The sequence below is a fragment of the Alosa pseudoharengus genome, unplaced genomic scaffold (genome assembly GCF_046254945.1).
Source record: "Alosa pseudoharengus isolate Yale_2024_CS ecotype anadromous, Long Island Sound unplaced genomic scaffold, YU_APseudo_1.1 YU_APseudo_1.1_scf_56, whole genome shotgun sequence".
Lineage (NCBI taxonomy): Eukaryota > Metazoa > Chordata > Actinopteri > Clupeiformes > Clupeidae > Alosa > Alosa pseudoharengus.
This window is the reverse complement of record NW_027468844.1, coordinates 289301-315000: the sequence shown is the minus strand read 5'-3', so window position 1 is coordinate 315000 and position 25700 is coordinate 289301. Positions and strand designations below refer to the sequence as shown.

At 43.0% G+C, this 25700-nt stretch overlaps 3 protein-coding genes and 1 long non-coding RNA gene across 4 annotated transcripts in view; all 4 read right to left on the bottom strand.

Annotated features, from left to right (window-relative positions):
- The window catches only part of LOC143105435 (tetraspanin-16-like), a gene marked incomplete at its 3' end in the record, with an annotated part of 11576 nt that extends 6450 nt beyond the window's left edge, over nt 1-5126 (bottom strand). Inside the window, exons 1-3 of the mRNA XM_076269428.1 lie at nt 5088-5126; nt 2787-2984; nt 1685-1759 (exon numbers count right to left, since the gene is read on the bottom strand). Of these exons, the coding sequence (XP_076125543.1) occupies nt 1685-1759; nt 2787-2984; nt 5088-5126 (312 nt within the window). The remainder of the gene's footprint in view (nt 1-1684; nt 1760-2786; nt 2985-5087) is intronic.
- A 2645-nt stretch (nt 5127-7771) lies between these two features.
- LOC143105444 (uncharacterized) lies at nt 7772-8555 on the bottom strand. Its single transcript, XR_012983454.1, has 3 exons — nt 8474-8555; nt 8108-8212; nt 7772-7851 (listed from the first exon to the last, which is right to left on the bottom strand). It is a non-coding gene; the product is annotated as an uncharacterized LOC143105444 (long non-coding RNA).
- Nucleotides 8556-12457, bottom strand: LOC143105434 (zona pellucida sperm-binding protein 3-like; the record flags this gene model as incomplete). Its single annotated transcript, XM_076269427.1, has 7 exons — nt 12125-12457; nt 11808-11923; nt 11462-11565; nt 10289-10463; nt 9427-9544; nt 9131-9213; nt 8556-8655 (listed from the first exon to the last, which is right to left on the bottom strand). Coding segments are annotated over exons 1-7 (1029 nt in total), but the record flags the coding sequence as incomplete, so codon positions are not given.
- Nucleotides 12458-14641: 2184 nt separating this feature from the next.
- LOC143105430 (tetraspanin-1-like) overlaps nt 14642-25700 on the bottom strand; it is a 39312-nt gene continuing 28253 nt past the window's right edge. The window contains exons 3-8 of the mRNA XM_076269423.1: nt 22919-23134; nt 22430-22504; nt 20785-20892; nt 19561-19689; nt 18661-18753; nt 14642-16037 (exon numbers count right to left, since the gene is read on the bottom strand). Coding sequence (XP_076125538.1) covers nt 15987-16037; nt 18661-18753; nt 19561-19689; nt 20785-20892; nt 22430-22504; nt 22919-23134 — 672 coding nt within the window. The 3' untranslated portion in view covers nt 14642-15986. The remainder of the gene's footprint in view (nt 16038-18660; nt 18754-19560; nt 19690-20784; nt 20893-22429; nt 22505-22918; nt 23135-25700) is intronic.

Here is a 25700-nt window from a genome sequence, read left to right as displayed (position 1 = left end):
ATATGTGATTAATTTAGATTAATTAATCACAGAGTATGTAATTAATTAGATTAATTTTTTTAATCGATTGACAGCCCTAAAAATAACCCTTTAAATGATGACATCTGATGACTTTTACGGGAAGTATTGATACATTGATATACATATATTTAAAACATTATAGCATATTACAATACAGCCTATAAGGCCTAAAGAAGACAAATTTATAATGGAGTAAGGTAGCCTAGGCCTACACAAGACTAAACCAAATATGGCTGAAAAATATAGGCCATCATGATCATTTTGCCAACAGTGACGCAGAAGCAAGGATAGCATGGATTTTTTGTTTATAACGTAAACCAACATTGAGTAAATTATTTACTACAGGCCTACTTGATGATAATATAGCCTGCCCCCTAACAGTCCTCTGGGCCTACGTACAAAATAGTGAATCATGTGATAGGCCTACTGATATTGATGCTGATTGAAGAGGTTGCAACTTGAAGGTTGTTGATATTTCAGTTCCAAAGAGAATCAAATTACATTGATTCTTCTCCTCCCAAAGTAACACTGTAGGTCCTAAACCTCTCCTCCTAAAATAAATATTAGGCTCTGTTTTAAGCTACTGCACCAGGATTGTGTAGGCTAACCGGCTACAACACCAGTTTTACAAGCGCACACACTAAATGGAGAGCTAGGGTTAAAATGCGGACTGCGCCTTGGCGACTTTTTATCTATCAGCACAATGCTACAGTAGGCTATTTCCACTCAATATTCAGCTCAATATTATGTGCAAGACGTTTACTAAGTATGCCAAAGCTTTGATCTCTTAGCACCGTCACCATAACGTTACATTTCCTCATGGTGAGATGGCATCATGAAATATGTTTTAGACAAGGGGCGCAAGGTTCACGGAGGTGAACGGCTGGACAAACGCGAAAGGACAAGGTGTTAACTAAACAATGTAGTAGGCCTAAGGTAGACAGGCTTTGTGGTTAAAACTATGAAAACCTGTAAGGTTAGGCTAGTCTGTCACAGCTAACTTCAAGCACAGCTTACACGCGCATAAATTAAAATTCAATATCAGCATCACGAGATTCATTATCGGAAAATCTTGAAAGCGAACCCGATGCAAAGCCAAAACGAGAAAAAAAAACTTCATTCAACTTCAACTTTTTTAAATCAATTTGTTGACCTTTACCGTTTCATGGATTCTGCTGAGAAACTAGTTCGCCACACACACTGGACTTGAATCACGCATTTTTCAGAACGCAGCTGATCAACCCGTCTACTTTCACTTTCAATGAAATCCACTAGTAAAGGGAATACACTACTTGCGGCGTGATATTCGGAAAGATGTGAAGCACAAAACCCGTAGTCATTGTCAGCGGCCTGTTATAACAATGGCCTGTGTTATACAGATATAGCCTACCTCTGACCGACAGACCATCCCCCCCCCTCCTAAAGAAAACTCATCGGATCTAGACGAATTGTGTGGGTCTTATTTTCAAGTAGAAAAAAACGGAATTCCGTTTAAAAACGGAAGAATCACACCCCTGATATATGCGCACACACACACACACACACACATATGCGCGCACACACACACACACATTTAGACACCTTAAGACCAACGGGAAGCAAACTAACTGACTCTAAGTATGTCTCAGTGGTCTAGATGTATTTGGGGTAAGGTTTCACTCACCTTATTTCTGTAGATCATGACCATAAGGGCCATGGCAATCTCAGCAAGGAACAGCAAACTCACAGTCACAAAGTACTAAAGATGGTGTGTGTGAGAGAGAGAGAGAGAGAGAGGGTCTTATGTTATTGTGTGTTATGTTGTACAGTACAGTATGTAACAATAGCTTTGGCAATACTGTTCCCATACAGTCACACTAATAAAGCAGAGAGAGAGAGAGAGAGAGAGAGAGAGAGAGAGAGAGAGAGAGAGAGAGAGAGAGAGAGAGAGAGAGAGAGAGAGAGAGAGAGAGAGAGAGAGACACAAGTCAACAATGGCACATAACCAGTTAGGGTGCATGGCAGGTAGGTGAGGCTGCGAGAGGAAGCCGTAAATGGGCATTACAACTGAACCTGTAGTATTCTTCTCAGGACAGCACTGAACCTGTAGTATTCTTCTCAGGACAGCACTGAACCTGTAGTATTCTTCTCAGGACAGCACTGAACCTGTAGTATTCTTCTCAGGACAGCACTGAACCTGTAGTATTCTTCTCAGGACAGCACTGCACCACGTCTACTGTACATTCCACTGTTCTGTTGTGTTCTGTGTTCTGTTGCCACGGTGTACCAACTCTCTTAAATAGCAGCTTTCAGATCAGCTCTGCTACAGGCTCATTCCTGTGTGTGTTTGTCAGCTTGACTGGGTGTGTGCTAGCTGAAGTGTGTGTTTGTTAGCTTGACTGAGTGTGTGAGTGAGTGAGTGTGTGTTTGTGAACTTTACTGTGAGTATGTGTGTGTGTGAGCGAGTGTGAGTGAGAGAGCTTGAGTGTGTGTGCTTGCTGTGTGTGTGTGTGTGTGTTTGTGAGCTTGAGTGTGTGTTTGTAAGATTGACTCTGTGTGTGTGTTTGTGAGCTTGAGTGTGTGTTTGTAAGCTTGACTGTGTGAGTGTGTGTGAGCTTAAGTGTGTGTTTGTAAGCTTGACTCTGTATGTGTGTGTGTGTGCCTGTGTGTGTTTGTAAGCTTGACTCTGTGTGAGTTTGAGTGTGTGTTTGTAAGCTTGACTCTGTGTGTGTGTGAGCTTGAGTGTGTGTTTATAAGCTTGACTGTGTGTGTGTGTGTCCCCTCACCACCAGGATGAGCGTGCGCTTCTCCGCCCAGGCGCCATAGCAGCCAATGAAGCCGAGCAGCGAAAGTCCGGCACCGGCTACCATGCAAACGGTGCTGATGATGCCCAGCTGTGAGGAGAAGTCACCAACGCTCTTCACAAAGTTGTTTGTGCCAATGTTGATCCAGATGCCCACACCCAGCACCACGAAGCCACTGATCTGTACGGGAGGAGGAGGAGGAGGAGGAGGGGGTGAGGAAGATCAAGCAGAGAGAGACACTGATCTGGAGGAGAAGGAGGAGGAGGAAGAAGAGGAGGAGGAGGAGGAGGGGGTGAGAGGAAGAGAGAGAGAGAGACACTGATCTGGAGGAGGAGGAGGAGGAGGAGGGGGTGAGAGGAAGAGAGAGAGAGAGACACTGATCTGGAGGAAGAAGAGGAGGAGGAGGAGGAGGGGGTGAGAGGAAGAGAGAGAGAGAGACACTGATCTGGAGGAGGAGGAGGAGGGGGTGAGAGGAAGAGAGAGAGAGAGACACTGATCTGGAGGAGGAGGAGGAGGGGGTGAGAGGAAGAGTGAGAGAGAGACACTGATCTGGAGGAGGAGGAGGAGGAGAAGGGGGTGAGAGGAAGAGAGAGAGAGAGACACTGATCTGGAGGAGGAGGAGGAGGGGGTGAGAGGAGGAGGAGGAGGAGGAGGGGGTGAGAGGAAGAGAGAGAGAGAGAGACACTGATCTGGAGGAGGAGGAGGAGGAGGAGGAGGGGGGGGTGAGAGGAAGAGAGAGAGAGAGACACTGATCTGGAGGAAGAAGAGGAGGAGGAGGAGGAGGAGGAGGGGGTGAGAGGAAGAGAGAGAGAGAGACACTGATCTGGAGGAGGAGGAGGAGGAGAAGGGGGTGAGAGGAAGAGAGAGAGAGAGACACTGATCTGGAGGAGGAGGAGGAGGAGGAGGAGGAGGAGGAGGGGGTGAGAGGAAGAGTGAGCGGTGAGAGACACTGATCTGGAGGAGGAGGAAGAGGAGGAGGGGGTGAGAGGAAGAGCGACCACAGAGAGAGACATTAGGCGTGTTCGACTTGGACTGAGTCTGACTTGGTCTGGCTTTCTACGTAAACGTGATCTTCAGAGGCTAGCCGGGAGGAGCTACAACAGAGGGCAGCTCATCCCGGACAGACAGGCTACAGTCTGCCTGACGTGACTCGCGGGAGATATCGCGGAATTTTGTTTGCAATAAACACAGCAGAACTTTCATTCTTACTCATTAAAATGAGCATGATGACTGACGAAATAAATTCTTATGATGTAGTTTAAATAAACCACTGTTGTCATACAGTTAACAGGCCTGCATTGTAGCACATAAATTCAATATCAAGTGTTTCCCCTATATATGTGTCTATCTATTTAGCGAACAGCAGAAAATAACAGAATATCCAAACGTTTTCAGTAGGCTAGCCTACCATTGTTGCAGAAATCACGTATAAGAAGGTACCCCTTCGATTTCTGTTTATTTTCGCATATTCCAACATAAGGAAACAGCATGAGACATAATCGTCATGAGGACATTCCTCCCAAATGGCCCCATCACGTCTTTGAACTGACGTCATGAGGGCGTGTTTTAGCTCGTGCAGCTCGTGGAAGGCAACTGCAAGATCTGTCTGCAGGCTAAGACTCCCGCGATATTTTAAGGTCATGTGACATGGTGTCACGGTGGTAAGTCCCTCCCCGGCTGACAGAAGTCGGACAGAATTTCTAACCAGCAAGCATTGAGTCCATCCCAGTATGCATTGTGTTCAACCCAGCATGCATCACATCAAGTCAGATCTGCAAAGATCTGCCTCAAGTCGAACACACCTAATGATCTGGAGAAGGAGGAGGAAGAGGAGGGGGTGAGAGGAAGAGCGAGCGTTGAGAGAAATATGAAGTGATATGGGAGGAGAAGGATGGGAATGAGTTTTGAAGGATAGAGGGAAAGGTGTGTGTGTGTGTACAGGTGTCAGTATGTGTGTGTGGTTGAGAGCGCTAAAAGGTTAGGGTAAAGAAGGGAGGACTGAGGAAGGATGTATTCTGACTTTTCACTGGAGGAGACCACTCTTCTTCTGCATTGTTGAGACACAAGGCATATTTCCTTATTGCTTAGTTGTGTTTTTATATGATATACTTTTAATTACTTTTTCTGCTGTTAGTGAATGTGTGTGTTGTCTGTATGCTACTGAGACCTTGAATTTCACCTGGGGATCAATAAAGTATCTATCTATCTACATTGTTATATTATATTAAAGCCTCATGTTAAAAATTATTGTAGCTTAAACACAATTAACCGTGGCCCAATTACCAGTATGATGCCGCTTAGAATCATCATCAGATATTTCATAACGCTATACAGATTCTGAAGTCGAGACATCTTGCTTTTCTGTGGCGAACCTAGACAAATATTTTGAAGAGAAAAAGCAACAAGACAGTTTCAGGTTACAACAAAAAAATGACACATGCAGTTGAATAAATGTGCAAACGTGTGTACCATCTGCAGTCCCAAGTATGCTAGAACACATACAGTATTGCTCCATTATTACATGATGTTTGTTTGGAAAGAACATGTAGCAAAAGATGCTGGCTTCTGAAGATTCTCAACTTCTTTCAATGCAAGACAACGTTAGTGACTTAGTTTCGGTCAAACGAAATTACACCTGGTATTGCACCTGTAATGTAATGTGAGCTGCAACATCTACCGAAGCGAAACATGGAAATATGATAAACATAGCGTTAACATAACATTGTGGGGCACCACCGCAAGGGCATATAACTTATATTCAGCCAAGTAATGTCAGCGTGAATTTAACGTTAGCAGCTAGCATTCGTCAGCAACTTCACACTAATTTATGCAGCTGTGCCAGAACTAACGTTGACAGCATAGCTTCTGGTGCAAACATGTGGTCAATAAATGCAAGTCTTACAGTTCTCAGCCAACACACTGACCGTTTAAATTAATACAATTTAACCTAACGTTAAAAAGTTAAATCCGTGACAAGTAACGTTAATTAATGAATTAGCCAAATTGCTGTTTTGAAAATAGCCAAATAAACGCATAGCTGCTAGTGCTAACATTAATTGAGAACTGATAGTCGAACCTAAGACGTTATTTGCCAAGTGCTTGATGGCGAATGTTAAGTTAAAAATGTAAGTAGGCCTATGCACAGGGATGATTGTAAAACAAACCTTTCTTGGGAATAACCAGAAACGCTGCGAGTAGCTAACGTTACGTTAACCGTCGAATTCCACTGGGTGGCAGCGTTGTCAGTGCCTCGGGCACAATGACGTAAACAAGCCTACGCCTTGAAACAAAAAATAATAACTTGTAGTAAGAACCAAAAATTCTAGAACAGAGCTCTGTTCTAGAATCTTTAGTAAGAACTACATGCTTGTGTTTGCTTAGAGTGGCAAGTAAGCTAGAATTATACCTCACAGGCCTACCCCTTCATACCATTTGGAATTTCCAACTTCTGTACACGGGTTTCCCGTTTGCCAACAAATCTAGATGCGCGCGCAGCCTTGAGGCAGAAGACGCTTGGTGGCCGTCCACAACGTTATAGACTTAACCTAAATAGTCGGCTGCTGTAAGCTACAATCGGATTTTTTTGTAAACCCCTGTTGTCTCAATGACCTCATTTCAGACTATATGTTCATTTGGATTATTAATATAACATTGTATGTTGTCATATTTGGCGAAGACATGCATTCCGTTTGGGATATTGAACATGTTTAACATTCTCTAACCATCGTGATTTCGAATTGGTGCAGTTTTCAGCACAAAAACTCATTTTATTCTTTTGCATTGCTCTATGCTGTTCTATGGTGCTTTCTGCCTCTTGGTTGCGCACACATGTTTTTGTGACGTTCCATAGAAATGCATGTATATGGAGGGGGGGGGGGGGCACTCTTGGAATGACCAAAGCACAAAACACACACCACACAAAAGCTCAGTTTGGAACATTTATTTCTCAAACCATGGAAGCTTGCAAGACCTTAAACTAACGTCATAGAATCGTTCACTTAGTCGCTTGATACCACCACATCCTCTTTGAGTGGAGCTGGGGAGGACGGATGCATTTCCATGGCAACGTCAACGTCAAGCTTCAGGTCAGCCATTTTGTATCCCGGGGTGAGTGGCTGAAGAGCAGGAGCAGCGGTTGATTCCTCCTCTGCAGGCAGGCGCATCTCCTCACTGGGCACCAGGGACTCTGCACTGGTGACGGCAGGCGAAGCCGCCTTCAGCAAAAGCTGCATCAATTCGGTCCAGTCTGTTCAGGAGAAAAGGGTGTGGTGTGTGGGTATGTGTGGGGGTGTGTGTGGTTTCAATCATTTAGAGACACCGCACCCCAGACATCAGGTGCAGATCTGTCTCTGAACTGAATCAACATTTTCAACATCAACAATTTCAATGCCACAAGCATTTGCACAACATTTTTTTTTTTACTTGCAATAGTGATAAAATAGCTTTTACATGCAATAGTGATGCACCAATCACAGGATACCATGACAAATACAATCATTTTAATCAATGAGCACAAGAATCCAAACACACCTATTTAATTTAAACTGTCACTTAAGAACGTGTGCAGTGTTCCCCATACATTGACTTATTTGTGGTGGCCCACCACATTATCAACATTGACCACCACACAATGATTTTCCAGGTTGTACTAAATTGTGCTTAAATCTGGTTAGCATCATAACCACGCTGTGCTAATTTGTTAACTTAATTCCGCAAACCAACCACCACAAATGGAATTCAATTCTGTGGGAAACACTGTGTGTGAGTGGAGGGGTAGGATTTTTATAGATAAATACCTTTTTGGGATGCTTGCTGTTTCCACAGGTCAAAGAACTGGTTGACATTTCCATCTGGACTTTGGGTAACTGCTACATTCTTATTAACTGAGAACCAAAGAGATGATATTGATTTACAATAAATGTTAATATAATAATAAATATAATAATTTTATAATAAATACCTGGCTTGTCAAGCTCCTTGGAGAGACCATCTTTGTGGGGAGAATAACTTCTTAGTCCCATTTTGACAGACTTGGCCATGTTAGTTTCTGAAAGACAGACAACCATTACCCATGCCAGAAAGTCTTCCGATGCACTGCCGCACTTGAACACATCAGCTGCACTCAAAGGCCTCTGCTGCACCACACAAGGCAGAACTTAGAGCAAATGCTACAAATGTTACTGCTACAAACTCTAAAACCTTCCATACTGCCAGAATGATCACACCTTTTTTACCCTCCCACCCCCACAAAAAAAGAAAATGTTCCAGAATATTCTAGAAACGTCTTTCTTGTGCCTGCTCACCTGGCATGAGTTCTGGGAGGCCATGCATTGCTTCTGGTGGTGCCAGTGGTCTTCTGGCCTTTTTCAACACAGAGATTGGACCCACACGCTTTTGTTTCTCCCAACCTAAACACACACCAGCAGAATTGGCAAACACCTCCACATTATATGGACACATGCATGAGCGCAAGAGGACTCAATTTACTCTTAATTGGTAGCCTACTTCCAGTTAGGCCGTATGAAACCTATAAACTGTTCATCTCAAATGTCAATGTAATGTTGACTGAGGTCCTTGTTGCCTTGGACAAAAGGATCTGCTAAGAACATTTAAAAACACAACCATCTCATGGTCCGCCCAGACCGATCTTGTAGCACAGGTTCCGGTACCTCTGGTGGAGTCCAGATTACTGGGTGCCGAACTGGGCCTGAGGCCACCAGCGCCACCACTACCAGCAGAACTCTGGGACGCTGGCATGGAGCCCTTCTGATTGGACGCTGGAGACTGGGCGGAGCCACGCATCGACACACAGCTGTCACAGAGCCAGTCCTCACTGTCAGCAGACTGCCAGCTAGTGGCCACAGGTGGGAAGAACAGACATTAAGCACTGCAGTTGTCTCACACCAACATGCCTAATGAACTATCAACACACAATTTGAAATTAGAAATAGTGCCATGTATTAAAGTATTCATGTCCAGTGGAGTGCAAGAAAGGTAAACAAAACCAATGTCACCACTAATATTGACAAGTCCCAATAGACATGTCACATCAAGATGATTCGAAGTAGGTGGTCTAGTAGTAACATGTATTATATTACACATTGACAAAGAGCCCTAAAGTGTTCCTACAAAAACAAAATTAAGCTTTTACATGTAATAGTGATGCAGTCACAAGATACCATGACTAATACAAATGATTTAAAAATCAATGAGCACAAGAATGCAAATACACCAATTTAAACTTCTACAGACATTAGATTATTAAAGTGGTTACCGAGGCAACTCATCTGTGTTTAGTCACTGGTAGACATCAACTGGTCACCAACCTGTTGTCTATGAAGGAGCAGGCGCGGCACACGCCGTCCAGTGTAGTGCCTGTCTCGGCCCTCAACACACACGAGATGTACAGCTGGGGGGGGGGGAATAAAGACATCTTAACACACCTAGTCAAACACACAGGATTCTGCCATGCTTGAGAGAACACACGACGACACCTCTGCTTACTAAACGTAACAGGTTCTGCACTGGCAGCAACAATTCTGCTAAGCCCTGGTTTGCTATACAAACAAACCCAAAGAGCAAGCACTGTCTAGAACCCAATCACACACACACACACACACACCTCAGTCCGTTCCTCCTGGTGGAACCGGAAGGAATCAAGCTGGAATTGGAGCTTGTTGTGCTGAAGACGGGGCAGGAACCGAGCGCTAGACCCCGTCAGGAAGCTGTCCATCAGGCAACTGGGGGTGGGGGCAGGCAGTTAGCATTGAAGAGTAAATACAAACATCCTACATCTAGTTCCTGGTGGGGGGGGGGGTATTACAAGTATGTGGTTTAGTGACAAACCTGGGTAAGTTAACTCAGTAAGTGGTAAACCTCCTAAAACAAGATCCCTATGGCATTTTTTTGTTAAGGTAATGGTGCCATATAGTTCTTCTATTAGGAGGTTTACCACTGAGTCAACTTACCCAGGTTTGTCAGTAAACCATGTTCTTGGAATAACCCCCCTGGAATATGAAGGAGAACCCAAATAGTGACTAAACATGAGCTGGAATATGAAGGAGAACCCAAATAGTGACTAAACATGAGCTGGAATATGAAGGAGAACCCAAATAGTGACTAAACATGAGCTGGAATATAAAGGAGAACCCAAATAGTGACTAAACAAGAGCTGGAATATAAAGGAGAACCCAAATAGTGACTAAACAAGAGCTGGAATATGAAGGAGAACCCAAATAGTGACTAAACATGAGCTGGAATATGAAGGAGAACCCAAATAGTGACTAAACATGAGCTGGAATATGAAGGAGAACCCAAATAGTGACTAAACATGAGCTGGAATATAAAGGAGAACCCAAATAGTGACTAAACAAGAGCTGGAATATAAAGGAGAACCCAAATAGTGACTAAACAAGAGCTGGAATATGAAGGAGAACCCAAATAGTGACTACACATGAGGTGGAACACAGGTGGTTATAGCTTACCCCTGATCAACGAAGTCATATCGGGGCACAGAATCAACATCAGGGGTCACCGTGGCGACACAGTGGTCAACAAAAATCCGCATGGGGTTATGGTTGAACTGCTCGACCGAGGCCTCGATGTTGAGGAGGTCACCCAAGTAGTATGTGGTAGTAGCCCTTTGGGACGCCCAGTCATCTGCAGAGAGCACAGCAGACACTCACCAGCAGTACTCAAACATATTGAAAGACATCAGTTTACAAATTTCAATCTAAATGCACTCTATATTAAAGGCTGCATTTCCTCAACACTAGCAGCAGGATATTTAATTCAGTCAGAAGAGACCTTGAGTCATATCTTGGATGAGTTGGGGCTGCATATAAACATGGTTAGCAAAGCACAGTCAGTTAATGAGTAAAGGGTATCGGGAACACCAACAGCCATCAGGTCACATGGTAGTGAGTGAAGCAGACCCACCAATGTGGTTTGGTGCTTGGTTAAGGTAATAATAGATCATTACTAAATGAGCTTGGTCTTGGTTATAAATTAAAAGATTTAACCTTATTACTAAGAGCTCAAATAAGAGGCCAATTGCATACAAAACAGTCACATCCATAACGCCAACACAACGCCATGGTATGATGTGAATGAAGATACCTTGAAATTTGAGCATACCCTCTTAGTCGATTATGTGATGTTTTTGTAACTGCAAGTTCTACATTCACATCATACAAATACCATGGCATTTAGTTGGCGTTATGGACGTGACCCATGGCATTTTAGTTGGCGTTATGGACGTGAGCCATGGCATTTAGTTGGCATTATGGACGTGACCCATGGCATTTAGTTGGCATTATGGACATGACCCATGACATTTAGTTGGCGTTATGGACGGGAGTTTTGCATGGAATTGCCCTAGAGCAACATGAGCAAGAGGGACATCTAATTAAAGTAGGGCCTTCCACATCATCCGTAGGAAACTGCAGTCAGGTGCTTCAGTAGGACGGCAGACCTTTAAGGTGAAGCGAGAGAAGGAGCACACTGATGGCCTGCAGCCTTACACAGTAGTGTTGAAATAGCAGTCAAGTGTCTGCACTAAAATGAAAGACTGCAAGCGATCAGTGTGCATGCAGCCCCATCTTGATGAGTGATGGACGTCTGTGTAAAAGCATAGTGTACAACAAGGCGACACGAACCGGTCATGAGGTGGAGGGAGAACACCAGCTGGCCCTCGTCAGCACGCGTGGACATGAAGGGGACCCACGTGGGCATCACAGGGATGCTACTCAGGTCAAACTTCCTGTAGTGAGACAACGAGAGCAGTGAGACAACGAGACGGGAGAGCAGAGAGACAACGAGACGGGAGAGCAGAGAGACAACGAGACGGGAGAGCAGAGAGACAACGAGACGGGAGAGCAGAGAGACAACGAGACGGGAGAGCAGTGAGACTGAGGGCGGTGGGTGGGGTGGGGTGTGGGGGGGCAGAGAAAAAAAAAAAAAAAAAAGTGTATTGGAGCTCCATGGACATGCTTACAGGTTTACCTTTTATAGTAGCACACAATGGGAAAGGAAGCCGGTTGAGTTCGGATTAAGCCGTCCGAGGAGGGGCCAGGAGAGTACTCCAGGGTGTTGGTGTAGAGCAGCTGGTCTGCGGTGATCTAGGGAAGGAGGGAGAGAGGGAGGAGGGGGCAATGAATAAACGTAAACTCTATAGGCCATTTGATGCCACGATAATACCCATAGGATCAAGTGGATGTTTAGTCAATGCAAAAATCAGCTGAAACTGAATATAAACGTAGCTAATTAAGGTTAGGCTATAAATCGCACCTCATCCACACAGAAGTTCCAGAGAAACTCACCACATGTTGCGTACCACAGTCAGTCAGTGGGGCAGCGATCACGTACTTCCCGGGCTCGGTGGGAAAGGCCCTGCATGCCTCCCCGGATTGGTCACTCTGGCCCAGCCGGATGTCCTCCACATCAACCAGGACACCAATGCCCAGCAGATCAGCGTCCATCTGGAGCTCCATGTAGTCTGGGTGGCAGATTACCTTTATCCTTGCTATATCCGGTCGGCGTTGGTCGCTCTCGCCCTTGGCTACCTGGGGCCGGCTAGGAGGAGGTGTAGGGTTCCACGGGGAGGGCGCGAGGCCTTTCTGAGGCAAGGAAGACGGCTGCTGCCATTGTGGCATCGGCCTAACACTTCGCGGAAGAGCGGACACGAAAACTGGCAGCAAACAGGCAATGGTGAAAGCACCGCAAAACAAACTTAAGAGCTGCCGCATAATTCACGACTTCCAGCTGAATGAACTCGACACGGTTATTCTCCCTCACGACCTACTCCAGATTCAGCAGAGTCGCTACTGATTCTGATAGCGAAAGGCTACATGTTTTTATAGTGAACCCAATCAGGCTTAACAGCCATGCCATCTGCTGCAAGTCTATGAGGAACAATCTGCTGAAGCCCTAATTAGGCTACTGACGATCACCACCTTGGTCCCAGTGTAGTGACGTCGCTCTCTTTCTACGCAACAGCACCTGTTTCTACCACCTCCCCGTCCTTTCTCGTCCAATCCAGCTATCTCAACATAAGGGTTCAGATGCAAGTTCAAATGGATAGCCTAAGTCCTTTTGTGATGAATATGCAGAAGCATTTAATATATTATTATGATTAATTAATATATTCTATTATTAACTTTATAATTATTATATTTCTGTCATATTGGGATATTGGGAAACTTTATTTATTTATTTATTATTTATTTTTTATCAAACCAAACTGCAGCTTGGTAGACATGACCTGGAATTAAAAAATAAAATAAAAACAACATTAGGTGTTATAAACTATAAATTATAAACATGTATAGATAACTTTGATGCATCATGGACTATTAAAAAGTATGTTTCAGGCCATATTGAAGGCATGCCAGTAGGCTAAATGTGATATTGTTACTGTGTTATGTTGCAGATGCAGTTTGCCAGGTGGGAAACTCCATTAGTGCAGCAGAACTGACTCCATCCAGAATGAGCAGCACTGTGATATTTTCTCACCATAACAGACCTGTGGAGTGTAGGTCACATACAATAGCCTATTTTGTGTATGACAGTTTATCTGTCTCTGTGTGTGAGAAAGAGAGAGAGAGAGAGAGAGAGGGAAAGAGAGAGAGAGTGTGTGGTGTGTGTGTGTGTGTGTGAGAGAGAGACAGAGAGAGAGAGAGAGAGAGAGTGAGTGTGTAGAGTGTAGTTTACAGCCCATTTTGTGTATGACAGTTTATGTGTGTGTGTTCGAGAGATACAGAGAAAGAGACAGTGTGTGTGTGTGTGTGTGCGCCTTCACCACAATGTTTTGTGCTTCTCGACAGACCCTGTATCAGCTGATGAAGCCTTGAGAGCAGTGAGACGCTGCATTGTGCATTTTCCGGATTATTCAACATATCCTGGCCTTTTACAATAATGATTAATTAGGTCCATGTGGACAGTTGCCATGGTCTCTTAGACAGGCCTACATCTTATCACATCTTATCACCAGGTTATTAAGTATAAGTATATATACTTTTTTGATCCCGGTCTCTGCATTTAACCCAATCGGTGAATTAGTGAAACACAAACAGCACACAGTGAACACACAGTGAGGTGAAGCACACATTAATCCCGGCGCAGTGAGCTGCCTGCTACAATGGCGGCGCTCGGGGAGCAGTGAGGGGTTAGGTGCCTTGCTCAAGGGCACTTCAGCCGCGGCCCACTGGTCGGGGCTCGAACCGGTTACAAGTCCAGAGTGCTAACCAGTGGGCCACGGCTGCCCAAATTTGGTGCAAGTGTACCCATCTGGCAGTACTGGTGCTGTTGCTGCCCACATGATGAACATTTACTGTATACTGTAAGCAGGTATAGTGGAGGCTAACGCAGTTTACCCACCTCTTAAATTTCAAAAATAGTTTATCCACCTCTTATTAGAGTTTATGCACCTCTCAAAAGAGTTTATTCACCAATTGCAACAACATTTAAAAATCACACTGCTGATTTCACTTTCATAATATGTACACTCATTAACACAAATCATCAAACATGTTATGAATGCCTTTTTAAAAAAATCTGATACCTTATGGCGCAGCCCACCTTACCGTGATCACAGAATTAATTTACCCACCTCTTATTTTACCACTGCACCTTATAAGAGTTCAGAGGATTACGTCATACACCCCCCAATGAAACACTGTCTTTTAGTAGGACCATCTATTATAAAACTCTGGTCACTATCATCAAAGTCCTATAGACCATATAGGTCCAGACACATACTGTATGACTCAAATGACCACATAGGCACAGTGTGTCTTTCAAGACGATTTATTAATTTCACACATATGGATGGAAAATAATTTAAATTACTGCTTCCAATTCTTCAATCCAGCGGGATTTATCCACGGTGCAGTGTCAGGCATTTCACAGTGTGCTGTTCCATTGACATATGATGAAGAGGAGTGTGTGGTCCGTACTGACTGACACTGGCCCTGATGTGGCTCTGATGTGGCCCTGATCTGGTCCTATGTGGCTCTAATCTGGCACTGATCTGGCCCTGATCTCTCCTTGATGTGGCTCTAATCTGGCACTGATCTGGCCCTGATGTGTGGCTCTAATCTGGCACTGATCTAGTCCTGATTCTGATCTGGCTCTGATGTGGCTCTAATCTGGCACTGATCTGGCCCTGGTGTGGCTCTGATCTCTCCTTGATGTGGCTCTAATCTGGCACTGATCTAGTCCTGATTCTGATCTGGCCCTGATGTGGCTCTAATCTGGCCCTGATGTGGCTCTGATCTGGTCTGGCCCTTATGTGGGATGACGTGGGCTATCATATCAGATTAGATTTCAATCTGTTTTGTTGTTGTTGTGATACATCTGGGCAAGATAACTCAGAGTAGTGCTAAGCCTCCAAAAAGAAGAGACCTACTGTATGACTGATTTGCTATATTGGAGAATGAAACCATTTCCGTGATGCAAGTCAAACATCATAGCTCTGTGCTATGACAAGCAGAGCATTCCGTTTGAACCAGTGACCCAAATCCATTATGTCAGGACACGACTACAGAGATTATTATTAAATCAATCTGATTTACAAACATACAAAATGCATAAACAAACATAAAATAATGTACCACAAGATCAAGTGTTAAAATGAGGACGTGCGCTTTGCCATTGGGGCAGACAGTGGAGGCGTGCAGGTGGCTCATTGTGAATGTGGTGAAAGGTCGAGAGTGGCCAACTACAGCGGTTTAGTGACAGACCAGTGTAAATTAACCCATTGTAGGCGGTAAACCTCCTAATGGAGCAATCTTGTAGATTTATTTTGCTAAGACATTGAAGGCACAGTGATCTTTTATTGGGAGGATTACTGCTTACTGGGAGTTTACTTCAGCCGGAATGTTGGAAAATTAATGTTCTAAAGAATGTCTGGGTTCATTGAATTCAACATGGAATTTTAGAATCTTCCACTGTTGCGGAACATACTATTTTGCTAGAATGTTCAAACCTCCCCTGCTGAAGGGTTAACATCCCCGTTGGCCATTCTCTATGGTGACAGACAGTGTGGGTATAATGTGATTGGGTGTCTTCTGTGTGCTCAGGGTGCACTTTAAAAAAAAAATAAAAAATAATGATTGGCTGTCAGGCCAAACGCAGACGATTCCAATTGGCTGATGCTGGCAGATCTTGAAATGGCTGGCGATGCTATTTGCCTGCTTTCTTGTACAAAACCATGGCGAAAATCATGGCAAAGACCTGTGTAGGAAAACAGTGGATAAGTATAACAAAAGCATTACCACCACTACCACTGCTGCTGCTACTACTAGTACTAAGAATTTCTAGAATTGCTTTAAAAAGCCCAAACTGTTTGTCATGTTGTTAGTTGCTTTGGTTAAAAATGTGTCAGCCAAATGTAATGTAATGTAACCACCACTAGCAATACTACTACTACTACTACTAATAATAATAATAATAATAATAATAATAATAATAATAATAATAATAATAAGATGAATATGAAAGGTTTGGTTCCAAAACACATCTCTGTTTTTTTTTTGTTTTTTTTTTTAAAGAAACATTAAAAAGTCAGGCTATTTAATTGTGTATTTCAGGTATCAATCAAATTGCAGTTGTGTTGTTTTGACTGAAGATAAATCAAATATCAATACCCAATTACTACTGAAATGACCTGAAATACAAAATGTAAAAAAAATAAATAAAAAAAAATGAAAATTCTTTAAAATGGTGGATATAGCGTTTTGGAACCAAACTCTTTTTTAGAACAGGAGATGAATAAATGGGCATTAATTAAACAAAGGTGGGCTAGCCACAAATAAACAAACAGTAAAGATAATAAGATATACACCCATTCTTGTTCATAAAATTCCTGTATTACATTTTTTTTTTTTTGGCTCCTTTCTTGAAACAGAAATTACATTCTCAAAATAACAACGACAAACCTACAAAAAAAATAACTTGGCAACTTGTTTTAGTGTTACCGTTTACTTTGAGAAGTTCACTAGGTCCCATTGCCTGAAAAACACCCAAAACTAATGTACATTTCTATAGCTATTCTCCACATTGTGGATGGTGTTTTGGTGGTTGAAATTTTCATTCCATCTCAAAATGGATCACTTGGTCATCTTGGATGCTGATCATGGATCACTCTTCTCCAAACATGCCCAACTCAGCTGAACCTTCATAAGGGCACACCTGGACAAAGAATTTAGCTATCGCTGGATTTTTTTTTTTTTTTTTTTTTGACCCAGGCACTTGGTCTGAGATTGGCATAAAAAATATATACACAATTACATTCTGTTAGCTAGACAAAAAATGAAGAAAAAAAAATGAGTACAGTAACCATTGTCAATGAAGGACTGGGCTAAGACTGAGGGTTATGAATATGAGAGGTACAGTATTTAAATGGTCCTCTGCCATAGTGACAACACATCTAAACATTTAGAAATGCAGTGCTTACACAATGCCAAAGGGACGATGCATTTTGGGGGCACTGGCTATTTATATGAGAAAGACATTTAGGGCTGTATTTTGGGCCACCAGCGCATGGCGTAATACTCGTTATTCACCCGCGGAAAGTTGAATTCGGTATTTTGCACGTTTATTTTTTAAGCATTGCGCCCAAGGGTGTGGCAATTAACAACCTAGGGAGGGACCTAGCGCGTTGTCTAAAAATCGCTATCATACACCACCTAAACCTGGTCAGAAGTCAATGGCGAGTTGTTCATATGCTATTTTAAGAGCGCATGTCAACAGTAATATTGGCAGGTGCACGCACCATCCTTCTATCATTCATGAACGCACACCAGCGCACGTCTGTTGTTTTATTCAGTCATTTGAGCAACATTAGGGTAAGTGTTGCTTTTTCCAGCCTATGTTTTCGATGGTAACCCATTGTCAGTCAATAGTGAAAGTAACTGCATATAACTGTCTTGTCGTTGACTGACTCCTTGGTGAAGTTAGTTTCACTTTGCCAATGAGTTCAAATAATAGACGAGTGCAAATGCGTGAAGGCTATGCTAGGTTTTAGTAAAGCATGGTTTAAGAATGACTATTCCATACGGACTCGCAAGCAGCCTCCTTCAAATGCGCCGTTGAATGCCAAAATACCGATGCATTTATTTGACATATCGCGCGTTGCGCCGTTAAAGGGAATGACAGATGTCATTCTCATTGGTTTAAAATGATGTTACGCCCCAAACACACCCATATGACTGATTAAAAGACCTAGGAACACCTTGTTACGCCATGCGCTCCACTTTTGATAACGAAACCCCTCCCAATGTGAACTGGACATCCTACTAAATTTGAATAGACTTTTGACGAGTGACGATGCACTTTAGAATGTCATGATTAGTTTTGACACATGAGTGAACTGCTTTTGGAGAGATACAGCATGAGCTTTTGCAGGTGAACAATGGTGTTGTGCTGAACCATCCAGGTTATTTTGGCAAAAGCACCAAGAGTGTTGAGAACGTCCGGATCTTTGCAATTTCGTGGCACTGACTCTTTATATAGGAAAGGAATTTAGTTTTGAAGCATGAGTGAAAGGTTTTGGGAGATATATGAGCTTTTGCAAGTGAGCTATGGTGTTGGTGGTATGGTGTGCTGAACTGTAAGACTGTTTTGCCAAATGATGTTAGTGTTTTGAGAATGTAATTTATGTTTCAAGAAATGCCAAACCAATGGAAAAAAAACTGTAATGTATTTTGCTGATATTCCATGACTTTGACCCAAAAAATGATAAAATGCCCTGACTTTCATGATCTGGAATAGACTTCCATGATATTCCAGAAAGTCCATGAACCGTGGGAACCCTGGTATTAGTATAACTATAAAACAAAGAAGAAAATAATCCGACCTCCACTGCACCGATGCCCAGAGCCACACCTCCCACGATTCCTGCGTTGTCCTCGATCAGGATCACAAGTGTGTCAAAGCAGCCAGTCATGTTCTGTAAGGAATACCAGGAGAGAGAATGCCCGTTTCTATCTAACACTGACTAGCAATAATATTGTTATTTATTAATCTACTGTACCTGCATTTATTTTCACTATGCTTTGCCAGCACAGGTTATGACAATAAATATGCCTTTAAATTGAGAGAGAGAGGGAGATAGAGATAGAGAGAGAGAGTGAGAGAGAGTGAGAGAAAGATAGAAAAATGTGAGACAGACAGAAAGAGAGAGGAAACATGGAGAGATAGAGTAGGAGAGAGAGAGAGAGAGAAAGAGAGAGAGAGAAAGAGAGAGAGAGGAGATATGGAGAGATAGACAGATAGAGTGAGAGGATATATGGAGAGATAGATAGAGTAAGAGAGAGAGAGGAGATATGGAGAGAAAGAGAGAGAGAAAGAGAGAGAGAGAGAAAGAGAGAGAGAGGAGATATGGAGAGAGAAAGAGAGAGAGAGAGAAAGAGAGAGAGGAGATATGGAGAGAGAGAGAGAAAGAGAGAGGAGACATGGAGAGATAGATAGAGAGAGAGAGAGAGGAGATATGGAGAGATAGATAGAGTAAGAGAGAGAGAGAGAGAGAGAGAGAGGAGAAATGGAGAGATAGATAGAGTAAGAGAGAGAGAAAGAGAGAGAGGAAATATGGAGAGATAGACAGATAGAGTGAGAGGAGATATGGAGAGATAGAGAGAGAGAGAGAGAGAGAGAAAGAAAGAGAGGAGATATGGAGAGGTAGATAGAGAGAGAGATAGAGAAAGAGAGAGAGAGAGGTAGGGCCTTTGTTGGAGCATGGTGATGCCTGAAAACTTACGGCTGAATGGGCATTATCAAATGTACACCTCACATCCTGCTTACAGCACTCCGGTGGATAGAGCGTGTAGGCAGTGTTGTATGGAGAGTCTGTGAAGTCAGTGTAGTTGTTGTATCCACAGCACTTCAACTGTAACAAGAGAGAGAGAGAGAGAGAGAGAGAAGGATTAAAAAAAGCACTACAAGAGAGGGCTTTTCCGAATTACTAAACCACAATACAAGGAATCAAACTCAAAACTAGTCATGTTTTTTCCCTGAAACACAGTGTTATTACGATGAACTAACATAGTTTGCCAGAAATGAATTTATACAACAGAATCATGTAGGCGAAGCATCTAAAGAACTAGCCAAAATATCACAAGGGGTCCCTGGGGAACTAGTCACTGCTGTGATCCCATTGGTCACTGCTGTGGTACCATTGGTCACTGCTGTGGTACCATTGGTCAGGTGGGATGCTCAGGGTATCATGGCTCCATGTTACTTTAGTTTACTACAATGAATGCTCCCGAATACTCTGGCATAACATAATCAGAATGCGTTATTGCAAGAAGCAGCAACTTTGCAATTCAAAATCTTTCAGCAGCATCAACACTAATATGTATTGCAAATTCTAGATGCATACTCCCACATGCCTTGAGCTATAACCAACGCTCAGTGAAGTTTGTCGTATCAGACATGTATATTTTATGAAAACTTTAATTGAATATGAAATATTTAATTGAAATTAGTTGCTGAAGTTGAACACAAGCTTTCAAGGTATAAATCTATCTAGCTCAAGAATCTTTGGTGTAAACTGAAAGAGCAATGTAGCATTGATCATTTATGTGCAAGAGATGTCCACATTATAATGAATTAATGCAATGGGTTGCTTTTCTCAGCATAAAGACTGGGAGGCTTGGTGGTTCATGGCAGTAAATCTTTAGAGATCAATACGAGCAGTGCATGATTTTTTCAGTCTTGTAAGAGATATCCTCCGTAATGACATGAACACAGCCGTGAGCTAACGTTCACATTTACATTTATTCATTAGTTGCTGAAGTTGAACACAAGCTTTCAAGGTATAAATCCATCGTGTAAACTGAAAGAGAAATGTAGCATTGATCATTTACATTTATTAATTTCGCAGACACTTTTATCCAATGCAGCTTACGGAATGGGGAACAACAGTGAAGCTACAGTGCAGAACAGAGTTCTAAAAGACCGCAGGTAAGTGCAGTTGGCCCACCTCATCCATGGTGGTGTTCCAGAAGGTTGAGAGGCCTTCGTTGTCCCCGTAGCTTGTCTGAATGCTGTCAGCTACCTTCCCTCCAATATCCCGAAGAAGTTCCCCCACCTGCAGCAACAAAGGAGGACTGTCGTAAAAGTGGTTGGTGGAACTGTACTGCGTTAATTACATGTCAAATGAACGAAAGGGTCCGCAACCGTGGTACTCTGTTTGCGGAGCGTAAAATTAGTTTTATAAAAAGGGATTTTTTTTTTTTAACGTAGGCTACACTACACCACTATCAAGTCTGGTGTAGCCAAGCGCAACGTGAACGGAACCCTTCAGTTATGTGCCCAGTGAAGCCTCTCTGTAATTCTAATTCTCACTCCAACTCTATTTGTAACACCATGGTGATGTGTTGAGGTGTCTAGGTGCTTGTACACTGTCCCAGTAAATACCAACAAACTCATACAAACCTAAGTCTTTGTTTGTGTCCGTTTGGTTGGAGTTGTTGACTGTTTTGATCTGTAGTCAGTCTTTTTCTCGAGACAGTGTGGAGTGAGCTTGAAGTTGGTTTTCTGAACATGCTTAAGACTGAAACCAGCAACTGCCAGCTTTAGAATGTTGGGGTTTGTTGAGGCACTGTCTGAGCAATGTGTAAGCACCATATGTCATTACGAGGCCTCTTAAAGGGAATTCCAAAATTCTGGGGGCATGAACATGGGGGCTCATGTACATGCCCCCAGAGTTTAGCGATGTAGCTGCCTGAGTTTAAAATAACATTTTTAAACTCATTCTGAGGCTATACTGACTTACAGTGCAGAGAATGAAGTCTCTGACATTGACGAGGATCATGACCCTTTCAATCAGTTTGTGACTAACTGGGTATTGTCTTAGCACTAAACGGCGCCGAACATTGGCGCCGATGGACATAGTCATTTCTTCCATTGTGTTCCTTTAAAGGAGAATTCCGGCAATTTCTCACATTCTCTGTTTCTCGAGGTAATAACTGTGAGCTGCAGCTTTTTAGAGTTGCTACAGCTCACAGTTAGAGCTGCCCTAGCTACAGTGCTACACTGTATGCCCCCCGAGGGTAGCACACTCTTGTGTTGAAAATAACACTATTTCTGTTGGTTTTTAACCCATCTCTATGTCCAGATAGGGATAACAACAATTTGTGTTGTTTCTAACACATTGCTTTTGTTATTCATTTTAAGAGTGTACACAGTACTGTATGCGTTGGAAATAACACAAATTAGTTTTTTACTACATCTCTGTGTCCAGATAGGGACAACACACAGTTTGTGTTGTTTTCAACACATTCGTTTTAAGAGTAGCTGCCTGGTAGATGCCTGGTAGATGTGGATGTCCTGTCTTGACCGTGCGCTACGACTAAAGAGGCTAGTGAGTGATCTTACCAGCGGCTGGTAGATGTGGATGCTGTCCTGACCGTGCACTACGACTAAAGAGGCTAGTGAGTGATCTTACCAGCGGCTGGTAGATGTGGATGCTGTCCTGACCGTGCACTACGACTAAAGAGGCTAGTGAGTGATCTTACCAGCGGCTGGTAGATGTGGATGCTGTCCTGACCGTGCACTACTACTAAAGAGGCTAGTGAGTGATCTTACCGTGCGCTACGACTAAAGAGGCTAGTGAGTGATCTTACCAGCGGCTGGAACAGAAAGAGCACTATGGCTCCGGCCACTTCAGCGATGAAGATGATGAGGACGATGATGAAGAACTAGAGAGCGAGAGAGACAGAGGGATGAGCAGAGATAATTAATGTAAATAAAATAGATAAAATAGATAGATAGATAGATAGATAGATAGATAGATACTTTCCCCAAGGGGAAATTCAAGATATAGAAAATATATGGCATTAATTAAGGTAAATAAGAAGATATACATTTTAATTACAACTTTCAATTAAAATTGCATTTTCATTGTTCAGATGTGTTTCTTTTTCAATATAATATGATAAAATATTACTATTACAATAATACTATTATATAGTATTCTATTGAACATTAATTGAAGCATATTTCTCCTAAGCCTAGGGTCACGAGCCCTGCGTGTCCAACCTGTTGAACCCCACTGACCCCCCCACAAAGAGAGAGAGAGAGAAGCCAGAGGTCAAAGGTCAGAGGTCACTCACGGTGAGCAGCATGCAGCGGCTCTCCTTCACGGCGCCGCAGCAGCCCAGGAAGCCGATGAGCGTGAGGCCGACTCCGAGGCCGATGAGCAGGTAGCCCACGTTGCCCAGCTGCTTCAGCCCGGCCGGCGCGTCCTCGATGTGGTCCAGGAAGCCCAGCATGGAGGCCGAGTCCACCGTCACCCAGACGCCCATGGCCAGCAGGCCGGCGCCCACCAGCTGCAGAGAGGAGGAGACAGACGGTCAATATTGACCTTTGACCCTGAGATGCCCGACAAGCAGCTACAGAGAGGAGGAGACAGACGGTCAATATTGACCTTTGACCCTGAGATGCCCGACAAGCAGCTACAGAGAGGAGGAGACAGACGGTCAATATTGACCTTTGACCCTGAGATGCCCGACAAGCAGCTACAGAGAGGAGCAGACAGACGGTCAATATTGACCTTTGACCCCGAGATGCCCAGCAGGCTGCGCCCACCAGCTACAGAGAGGAGGAGACAGACGGTCAATATTGACCTTTGACCCTGAGTTCATGGTCACCCATTACACGCCTATTTAGTTATAAAGTCTTACGTCACAAGTAATTTTCGGGCTCGGGGATCAATAAAGTATCTATCTATCTATCTATCTATCTATCTATCTATCTAATCTTTTCACTATCACCTCCTTCTTAGTGAGAGAGAGTAAAAAAGAAACATCATTTCATTTCAGGTGTGGTAGTGCAGCCAGATAATAAAATCAACGGTAAATTCCAGACCTCCATGAAAAATAGGATTTTAGGTAGAGGTGAGTGGTAGAATGACCATTTTGTTGTAGCTACTCTGAACAGCGGGGGAAAAAATATCTTTCTTTGATTGTCTATTGAAAAGAAAACTGCACTGTGCTTAGCTTAAACCCGGAAACAGAATTATCGACACATAACATCCGGATTGTGACACATAACATCTGGATTGTGACACATAACATCCGGATTGTGACACATAACATCTGGATTGTGACACATAACATCTGGATCGTGGCATAACAGTCTCTTTACCTGTGCAGATAAACCTGCTGATGTCAGCACTTATGTTGAGTCTAACCGTGGAGAGTGGACACACACACACACACACACACAGTGCTATAACCATCCCTCTCCACTAGGAGGAAGCATGTCCTATCTATTATAATGATTACAATAATACAATAATATTATTATATTCATCATTATATAAAAATATAATGATGCAGTATTAATACATGTTGTGACAGTGAATGTTGTATGTTGCACAATATAATATAATATTATACAATATAATATAATACAATATAATATAACCCTACTACATGGCAGGGGATGGCAGGCCAGGAGTGCTGAATCTCTTCCTGGTCTGATCTGATTGGCTGCTGGCACATCTATACGACCTCCTCACCCCTAATAAGTGAACTTTGTCATTACTGCTTTGAATAATTACTATGATAAGATTGTACTGGGCGTATGGTTGTCGTTGTGGTCAAGGACATTCTCGCTGTTGTAATTGTGGTTAGGGCAACACTTGGGTGATGGTGCGGATGATAGTCGTACTGTGATAACATCATGACGTACGGTTCAGCCTATAGTTGTTCATCATACCCATGACAAAGTTCTATTTTAATTTGATTCAAACGAGAAAAAAAACATCAAACATATATATACTTCTTTAATATATATTCAGTGTAAATATATCTCTATCATTTGTCTTGTGCTATTGCATTCATCACTCTAAACCAATATTTGCCATGTATGATTTTGGACTTCCTTGTAGGATGCAAATAAAGACTTAAAAAATAGACATGACGAGTTCACCATCATAAATGTTCAAGACATCAGAACTCCAAGTGGGACCAGACCTTTTAAACAGCAGCGCTTTCTAATCAAAATCAGTTCTTATTGCTCGTTCTCATCTGAAGACCAGTCCATGTTTGTGTGAGTGAAGTCAGGTGACACTGCATTAGTGGACATCCAGGAAGCAGTTCATGTTTATGAGTGCAATCACCATCTAGCATCGTCACTAAGCAAAGGCACAAAAAACACACCAGGACTTCTTGTCCTCCTTTAACCCTTGGACTCTCGCTGGTTACTTTAGGTCGTGTCATACCTGATCACATGCGTTTCCGAGGCATGGCTACTGATGTGCTAGTGATGAATGCAATAGCACAAGACAAATGATAGAGATATATTTACACTGAATATATATTAAAGAAGTATATATATATGTTTGATGTTTTTTTTCTCGTTTGAATCAAATTAAAATAGAACTTTGTCATGGGTATGATGAACAACTATAGGCTGAACCGTACGTCATGATGTTATCACAGTACGACTATCATCCGCACCATCACCCAAGTGCTGTTTCACACACTGCTATAAACCACTTGCAGTATCACATATGAGCCACTGGAGGCTGGCTGGTGTGCAGGGACATGTTGCTGTGTAGATAAGACTCCAGAGCAGGCGCTTTTTTTTTGTTTTGTTTTTACTCTTTTGATCCCGTGAGGGAAATTTAGTCTCTGCATTTATCCCAATCCGCGAATTAGTGAAACACACTCAGCATACAGTGGACCTTGAGCCTGCTACAGCGGTGCTCGGGAAGCAGTGAGGGGTTAGGTGCCTTGCTCAAGGGCACTTCAGCTATTCCTACTGGTCGGGGTTCGAACTGGCAACCTTCTGGTTACAAGTCCGAATCGCTAACCAGTAGGCCACGGCTGCCCCTAGCTTAATTTATGGGGTAGGGTAGGGTAGGGTAGGGTAGGGTAGGGTAGGGTA